The following is a 9,294-nucleotide window of genomic DNA, read 5'->3' as shown; positions in this document are numbered from 1 at the left end:
CCCACTATTTGCGGACCCCTGATCTAGTCAAGTGCACGGTAGTCCAAACTCTGTCAAATGAACACATTTTTAGACTTGATTGAGCACGAGTAAATTGGCAATAACAGCGGTTTATAACAAATACTAATCTACTGTGTTTGGCCAGCGAAGGATACGCAAATAATATTGTTGCTCCAGGTGGCGGCAATATTGGACCAGCCTGGTCATGTTTTCCGGCCCGCTGGTTAATGTACAAAGTTTCATTTGGCGTGGACCAGCCTGGCCATGTTTTCTGGCCCGCTGGTTAACTCTCATTAAAAATCTTGGCATAATCAGGGGTCACCTAACTTGTATCTACCGTATTTGACCTAATTAATATAAAAAAATGAAAATATCAAAAATCATGATAACAAGTTTATACGGAGCTTTACGAAATTGTAGTTTTGTTTAAAATTTATCTTAGTTTTGCATCTGTAAAATAATTGTGAATGTACTTCAGGATCATTTATTTGGTTACCCCGGACTCCGATAGGTTTCACCAGAAGTGGGCTTAAGCATATATATAAACAAGTGCATGAAACACTATTCATGCAAAGAACGGTAATCTTTGTATTTACATTACGTATAATTTGGCAAAACAATAGCTTAGGTTGATATCGTGGAGGATATCTTCAAAGCGAAAAGCCACTGTTTTAAGAATGTTAGGGGTGAACAACTAATATGGTAATAAACTAAACCTTTGAACTAATAGACGCGTTTAAACAAAGTTTTTTTTATGGTTTATTAGTAAAACTAAATAAAACTGCTTGCAATAGCAATAATTTTTGACATTGGTGGAAGATGCTCGGTTGGATGCTTGTGATTCCGTAACCATGCTGGAATCGGTACAGTTATTCTTGTTCCTAGAGGGTTACCATCATCATCCAATAGTATTACATTGTTACTATCCATCCGGGGCTTTAACACACCCATAGGTTGTTTTTGTCCGACAACAAATGCTTTAACCATTTCCCCATTTAGGGTAATTCTTACCATGTCACCTACACAGCCTTTGTCATTTTTGCTTCGCTTGTTGTAGCAGCGTATAACTCTTGGATTTCGCCGTCGTGTTGCAAGGCCCTTTGCAGAATTGTCCACTATTCTTACTACTGTTCGAAGTTGAACAGCACTTTTTTGTAATGCAACAACATTTCTGTCAATATTGCGTATGTTACTGTGTCCATATTTGTGTCCAAATCTTACATTTTCATAAAAGGTTTGATTGTCATAGAATCTTCTGTTCGGAAATAAGGTATATCCAGATGTGTTAATATTCTTTCTGGATAATACAAAAAATAAAATAAATTAGGGAAAATATTAGACTTCATTGATAGGTGAAATGCACCAAAATGTGCATTTAAAAAAATATTTGATGACACTATCCATGTGATAAAAAACACTGTCAATGTAGATTGTAAGTTTTTTATTAAACATATGTATATTACATTTAATGAAGGGGGCAAGGAAGTCGCACATCATATATGGCTTCAAGAAAAAAGCATACAGCTTTAATTTTGAAAAAGCAGGTCATTTTACATCAAAAGTTACAAGGTAACCAAGTGTGGGTTTATGGGCGACTGAGAACCCATGCCGAAAGCCTAACTAAAAGTTACCACTTCTGGGTATCTAGACTGAAAAGCGTCTAAGTATTGCCAAAATACCGGGCACATTATTGTGTTCATGACAACCGGGGGTTCGTCCGGGATTACTTCTCTTCAGTTTTCTTCACCACCAAGAGATGAATATCGTTAGCCATGGAAAAGTTAGCAGAAGCTGGTAAACTCATGGGCCTAACTAGCGCAACTTTACTAAAGTGTTTAAGAGTTGCGCCTTCGGAAAATATTTGTTTGAGAAAATAACAAACACATAAAGGGGATGAAGAATCTGCAAGGATACATGTCAGCTTTTTTCTCTAATACTATTACATATAGAGAAGTTGTTTTGCGAGCAAACTTGTGCACTTTTTTATCCCATTAAACAACTGGCAAAAAATTTAGCATTCTTTAAAGAGCGGTTCCAAAGATATGTCATTTTGAGTTGTTTGACTATTAAATAACAATAGGTCATTTTTAGTTTTGCTTGAGTGCTTTTTGCTCGGTGAAGGCTTTATTTAGCAGCAAACTATTATGGGGGTGCTTGATTTAAAAATGATGCTTTAAAACATTGTGGTTATTTCTTCTATATTGCATTTAAAGTTTCCTGACTTCTAAATACATTTCCAAAGCTCTCTACAGTTATAATCTTTAACCAGCACAGTACGTGGAATTTCTAAAGTGTTTATTTGTAATTTTGCAATTACTAATTGATTCACAGGTTTCGACTCTGTGCAACTTGTTTTGTTGGACTCTGCCGAACACTACAGTCTGTACAAAATATAGTCAATTGGAACAACTTGCAGTGCTCTTTATACCTTTATATGTGAATTCAGAGGGGTGTGTAAGTCACAAAATAGTTGTGTTGTCTCGGATGATAATGACCGTGATATTTATTTTGTGTACAAGGTTCAAAAGGAATTCAGAAACACCTCTTGTCACAAAAGTGCCAGCTATTTTTCAGATGGATGTGTGCAGCAGTATAAATTTAGAAACCTTAACAATTTATGCCAGTGGTCCTCAATTTTTCAATACACTGACCCTAATTTATATATACTGAAATCAGCATTACATAAAACCCAAGTTTGTTTTAATGCTTGAACTAAACGGAAGCAATTGATTAATTATGCTCAAATTATACACAATTTCAGAGAACTGTGAATACACTTTTGTACCAAAATGAGAAGCCCAAATTAACCAATTTAAAGTTAGTTAACACATTAAACACAAAACTTTTAATTCGTTTTAACAGTTTTACTACACTCATTGAACTCATTTCAACCACAAGCCACTAAAAACTGCAGGAATTGGTAAGTGATGGAAATTGGTAAGTGAAGGTGAAAATGTTTAGGTCACCCAACATTGTGGTGGCAGCACACAGATTGGAGATAAAGATTTGCTCGTACTTTATTTTGACTAGACGAAATACCCGGCGTTGCCCAGGTTAAAAAGAATATTTACCGGTTATTCGTAAGATCTTCGATCTGCCTAAATTTTTATTTTTTTATTTCCCGGCAGGTAAATTAAACTTGGACTGTCTTTTACTTACTGCAACAACAAACGCAATATTTTGCAAATTCTGCCTAAATTTAGCATTGTTAAACTTGAGTCTTTACTTGGAACGTTGCACACGTTTGTTAGCATAGTTTATAACAGTGGTTCTCAACCGGGGTTCCACAAAAACTTCAAAATATACCTATATTAAATTAACTAACGCTGGGGCTTGGTATACATGCTTAAACACAATCTTGGTAACATTGTACCATGTTGTAAATCGCATTGAGTGTGACGTAACATTTCCATTGTGATGTAACACAAATAATTGTAAAATGACTGGGCGAACATGTTGCCACACACACACACACACACACACACACATCTCACAACCACACACACACACATCTCACAACTTTCTCTTTTATTATGGAGATTAGGCACACATACGTACTTCAGCAATGGGTGTGAATTTTGTGCTTTTTAAACTAATAAACAATCTATATGCTTAACACAGGCTTTTCCCTGCTAAACAAGATGCTTCGTACTTTTTTTCAGAATGGCACAAAAAAAGTATTTTCTGCCAATTTTAGTGCAAAATGTTCCTACATATTCAGCATTTGAAAAAAATATTGATTGAATATGTGTAGAACAAGCACACGTTTGTTTGGAAAATCGATCTTTCAAAAAAAAAAAATTAAAATTAAATTTTTTTTTTTAATTTTTTTTTTTGGACCAAATCTCAATTAGGCCTGATAATGAAAATATATTTTATTGGTGAAACTAACAGACTTCTCAACGACGTAAAGAAAATGCGCCTGGTAATGACACTCGTCTGTCTTAATAAAAACAGAGCCGAATAAAAAATACCTTGGTGCAGTACAAGAATGAGCTTTGCAACTAAGTTGATTTAAATAACCGATTTGTTGTTGGACTTCGTTCAACGGCTGTATTTGTTATTAACGTGAAGTAGTAAAACAAGTGAAAACACATTAAATACCCATTAGGTATTTTTATAAGCAGGGGGCAGGATAGTTGTGAGCCTATCAAAGGGGGCCATGGGGCATAAAAGGTTGAGAACCACTGATCTAGATCTATCATACCAAAAGATCCAGATCTATCATACAAAAGAACTAGATAAAAAAACAGTCCAAAATGGCAACTATGTCCTAAAGTAAAATTTATGGGGCCATGTGGTCCATTGTTTTGGCCTCAATTTAAAGATATCTGCCATATTCCATTTATTGATACAATATGCAAAAATTGAAATCTCAAAAATAACTGGCAGTGGTCTGACCTACTGTTGCGTGTACAACACCTAAACACAATTATCAAACATAGGAAAAAAAATCTCTGTTTCATACTTTGTCTCATAACCTTCAATTTATTTATTTTTTCAGAAGTTGTACAATAGGTTAAATACAAATCTTTCAATCAATGTAAGTGCAGTGTATTATTACATTTGAAATGTTAGCACTTTTTATTGTTTTTAAGTTGTTTTATGAATTTACAAATTTTACAACAAATAATTAATCAATACTAATAGCAAACTATCAAGCACACTTTACATATTCCAAATACTTGTTCTCAATTTTATTTTTTTTAAATGAAGCAGAGGTCAGTAACTTTAAACGCAAGTTACATAAAAGAGAGCATCACATAGTGATAAGCATTATATTTAGATTCAGCAATTCCATAAATAAGGGAATCACATTTCACTAGAGGCATTTGCTGCAAAAATAAAGCCTCCACTGTTACCACCAATCAAAATATGACCCATTTCCACCTTGTCGTGAAACATTTATAAATGTTATATCTTTTTTAACCGAATAGCTCAAGCTTTTTGCAAACTTTTTTTATTAAGTTCTTCAATTGTATGAATCGAAAAACATAAAACAAATTCTGAAAGTCATATTTTTATGTTAGTTAAATTGTGTGAAAGAGACAAATTTGTTTCATGTTGGTGACATTGTAAAGGTTATGCTTTGGATTATTCAGTTTCCTTAACATATTAAGCGTCAAAATGCAACAACATACGTAACATTTAGAAATTGTTATGTCACAAGTTGATTGCTTAACACATATTTTCCCACTAGGTTGTTTTATATATTTGTGGATGTGAACAAATGGTACATTTCTATGCTATAATTCAGGAAAGTTTGGCACAAGGGAATGAATCTAAATTATGCTACAGGTGGCATGTGGCATATCTGCATTATAGTTTTTGTTTTTCGGACTTTACACACTAATTTCAAGTGTACCTTAATCAAATTCCTGCACACCCTCAATTCGGTGCCTATGATCCAAAACAAAGAAAGAAATGGAGAATGTAATTCCTACCACCCTAGTAGTTGCATAATTACAATATTCAACTTTTTTTGTATTAACAACCGGCCTAAGTCAACCAGTCTTCATTGTGCGGAAAATGTACACTAAGGAACTTTTTTAAGCAAATCGATTTTGCAAATAACCCATAAATGTATTTGACTGGAGAGCATAAAATAGTCTGCATGAAACCCTCTCCAATGCACTGACCATGCTCAAAATCTCAACAAAAAGTGCAATGTAATGCAGACTGGCAAACGAACAGTGATCAGAGTCAATGGACTTTTACTTGAACTTTTCCAAAAGTGTTAAGATTAATGCCAATTAATTGAAAAAATATTGATTAGCACACGACCTGCCAAGTGAATCTCAATCCCTAAAAGTAACTTGAAAAATAATTTGTAGTTATATAAATTAATTAAAGGCAAATTTGTAGTAATTTAGCACTTTGACCACAGTCAGTTACACATTTAAGCCAAACAAACAACCAAAATGCCGGCGCTCTTTCACTTAGGTACGTGAAAATTAATAAAAAAAAAACTTTCTTCAAATGCCGCATACCACAACGCATATTGTTTGGGTTAGGGAGCGGGTTAGCGTTTGGTTGAGGGTGGGTCAAGTTATTATTAATAATAAACATAATATTACTCACCCAAACGCTAACCCGCACCCTAACCTCAACAATATGCGTTGTGGTATGCGGTATTATTTTGTTTTGTTTTTTGCACAACTTTTCACGTACATAAGTGAAAGAGCGCCAAAATGCCTAACAAGGTTTATCTCACTCACCTGATTATATTGTTGCCGATAGAAAAACATTTCTTCAGAATAGAATATTGACTAGTAAGATGCTGCATTTTACAAAACCAAAAAAGCCAATAACTGTATAACCTACAGTCTCTCTTCTACTGTCTGAAAAGCAAAGTAAAGAGAATCCAGATTTGAAAAGTTTTATGGTTATAGTCAGGGTTGCCATAACGTCCTTATTTTGAAGGGCTAGGTCTTAAAAAACTTAAATGTCCTTATTTCTAAGAAATGTCCTTATTTTCGAATTGCGTCCTTATTTTGTCTTATTTTCAACACCTATAGAACCTCGATCGTTTTCCTCTGTTAACCAATGTTGAATTATATTCTAAAATTGAGTTTATATGACATCATAAATGAAAATACTTCCGTCCCTGTGGCGTACAAGTCTCAGGATTTTACGTCTAAGTGGTGTGATAGCTAGGGCAGTGGAAATGCAGTTTTGGCTAGAATACAGCAGCTAACGACATTTTAGCAGTAAACGGCAGTTACTGAATAGGGTGCTGCGAAGGCAGCATTTTTTGCGTAGTGGTTGGTAATGGGGAAATGGGTGCAATGCAGTCGACACTTCGATTAAATCAGCAAAGCTATAAGCAGGAGTGGCCAACACTTCGATCGCGATCGACCGTTTGATCGCCACATTTCACCTGGTTGATCGCATGTCGGATTTTTAAAATAGCGCTCTTCAAGCAATATTAACAGGAATATAGAGCGAAAAACAAACCATGAACCTTAAATAAATTGCTCGAGCCGATAGTTTCTGGCAAAAAGTATGGAATGTGATATGACACGGCTCGTACAAATGCAATGCATGTCTAAAAACGTTTTTTAGATGCTAATCTAATTTTCCGGTTGTCCTTATTTTTGGGTCCATGTCGATGGCAACCCTGGTTATAGTCCAGGCGCGTAGCGTGACCATTTCAAATGGGGGTGTCCCGCAATTTCAACTTAGGGAATTCCCCTATTTTCCGTCTGACTGTAATGAATAATAACGTCTTAAAAAATAAGCAGAAACACTTAACGTCCAGCAAAAGCGAACACGTGCGTCGTATGAACACCCTTAGCGGGTACGGGCGGAGCCCGAAAAATTTTACGTTTCGTGTATTCTAGACGCTAAAAACGGCGATTATTAGGAGCTTACGGCTCTTTAAATTTGTCTATTTGACGTTAGAAAAGTACAACACTCCGTTGACTCATTCACGTCCGATTGGCACGTGATTTCAATTGTGCGCGAAAACTATTAGATTGTGGTGTCAGAACAGGCTCTGTGACGTGTCAATCACAAACTGTTGCACTTCGTTGTCAGCAAAATTAACGCTGCTTATCAACAAATCTGGTGATATTTTCGCCGATTGTATGAAACGTGGCTTCAAAATCGCCCTTTTTTAAATTCGGTATAATTAGTAAATTATTCAGCTGAAACTGTACAAAAAGAAAACAAACAAGTAAGATGGCCATTTATTTTTAGTTAAGCAGGAAGCTGTAGTTCGACGACGTTTTAATAATATATCTCCTCAGCAGGAAATATCATTTAGACGATTCATCGTGAAGGGAGGCAAAAGTATCTAGGTCATTAATAAAAAATAAATCGATTGCACAGCGTGGATTCGAAAGGAGTTAAATGTTAGTGAAGCGATAGCAATATTGTTCTAGTGGACAGTGTTTTTGAAAGTTTGTCAGTGAAAGCACGAGTTTTATCCAAAAATATGACATCTCCAGAAAGAAAGGAGCAAAAAGTAAGAAAAATCACATCGTATTTGGACACAAGGAGTGTCAGTGGTCGATTAGAATTGCCAGAAACGAGCCGTGAAAAAGATAAAACACAAATCGAATCAGCGAGTATAGTGTCACCTCAACAACAATCGTCTGGAACTGGGTCTCCAAATGACATTGGAAGTTTCGTTGGAGCTAATATTTCGAAGGCGACAATTAGCGGAAACTTTTGTTAAATCCGTGGATGCCAGACGAAACTTACGTATTCCCAAGACTAGAAAGAATGAAAAACAACAAAATATGTTATGTGTCTTTCCATGCATCATGGCTTAAAGCGCATCCTTGGCTTGTTTACAGCGATGTAGTGCAAGGTGCATTTTGCAAACATTGCGTTTTGTTTGCACTGGAAAAGGCAGGAGGGTCATCCCTAAAGCAGCTCTTAAAAACTCCACTACGGACTGCGGCAGAATATGTAAAAGGGACTACGTTGTTGAAAGATCACGCGTCGCCCGAATATCATAAAACAGCAACCGTAAAAGCGGAGTCATTTCTTCAGGTCTTAGAGAGGGGAGACGTTTTGGAACAAATGGATAGAGATCAACAACGGTTGCTTCCTCTAAAAAATAACTTTCTTGTTTCTGTGGTAGAGAGTATAATATTCAAGGCATTCCCCTTCGCAAGCATCGCGATTCTGGTCAGCTAAAGCTGCTCCTGCAAACTTTCGAACTGCAGAAAATGAAGGCAATTTTTGCGCACTTTTAAGATTTCGAACTTCGGCAGGGGATACTTCAGTCACAGACTATTTGGCTCAGTTCAATCGGGCTGCCATGTATTACAGTCCACAAATCCGGAATTAAATTATTGATATTGTCGGCGATGTCATTCGTCAAAAAATAATTGCACGAGTCAAGAAGTTTTTTATTTTAGCGTTTTAGCCGACGAAACTAGCGATGTTTCTGACATCGAGCAACTTTCGCTAGACAGCTTAAATAGGTGGGAAGCTTAGACAGCTTAAACAGGTGGGATTGAAATTCAGACAATATGCGTGGTCAAGGTTACGACGGCGCCGCCAATATGTCCGGAAAATTTAACGGCGTACAGGCAATTATTGCACGTAAATGTAGTTTACACGCTTGTTTTCTCTACGTCGTTGAGAAATCTGTTCGTTTTACCAATAAAATACATATGCGTTAAAAGGCCTGTTTCAGATTACTTGAGTCGGTGACGGGTGAAATGCCAAATGAAACAACGATAACAAGCGGTGATTAACGGCGATAAGCAACGACCTGATTAGGCGGCCGACGTGTTTTAGATGCCAGGTGCAATGTTTCCGATGTAACATCGCAGC

The 9,294-nt window shown here is 36.2% G+C and overlaps 1 protein-coding gene across 1 annotated transcript; it reads right to left on the bottom strand.

The window, feature by feature from the left end:
* Positions 1-276: 276 nt before the first annotated feature.
* Positions 277-6,343, bottom strand: LOC146140598 (large ribosomal subunit protein uL14m-like). Its single transcript, XM_083392117.1, has 2 exons — positions 6,219-6,343; positions 277-1,297 (listed from the first exon to the last, which is right to left on the bottom strand). Exons 1-2 carry the CDS (start codon positions 6,284-6,286, stop codon positions 772-774), a joined length of 594 nt encoding a protein of 197 aa, XP_083248243.1. The 5' UTR covers positions 6,287-6,343; the 3' UTR covers positions 277-771.
* Between the last annotated feature and the right edge of the window lie 2,951 nt (positions 6,344-9,294).

The sequence above is a fragment of the Ascidiella aspersa genome, chromosome 6, assembly GCF_963924565.1.
Source record: "Ascidiella aspersa chromosome 6, kaAscAspe10.2, whole genome shotgun sequence".
Taxonomy (NCBI): Eukaryota; Metazoa; Chordata; class Ascidiacea; order Phlebobranchia; family Ascidiidae; genus Ascidiella; species Ascidiella aspersa.
The sequence above is the reverse complement of the archived record's forward strand: the minus strand, read 5'-3'. Positions and strand labels throughout refer to the sequence as shown.

Coding starts and splice junctions, on each gene's coding strand:
- LOC146140598 (XM_083392117.1), bottom strand. CDS start 6,286: ATGCAGCATCTTACTAGTCAATATTCTATTCTGAAGAAATGTTTTTCT. Junction 1,298..6,218: donor ATCGGCAACAATATAATCAG/GTGAGTGAGATA, acceptor TGTATTATCCAG/AAAGAATATTAACACATCTG.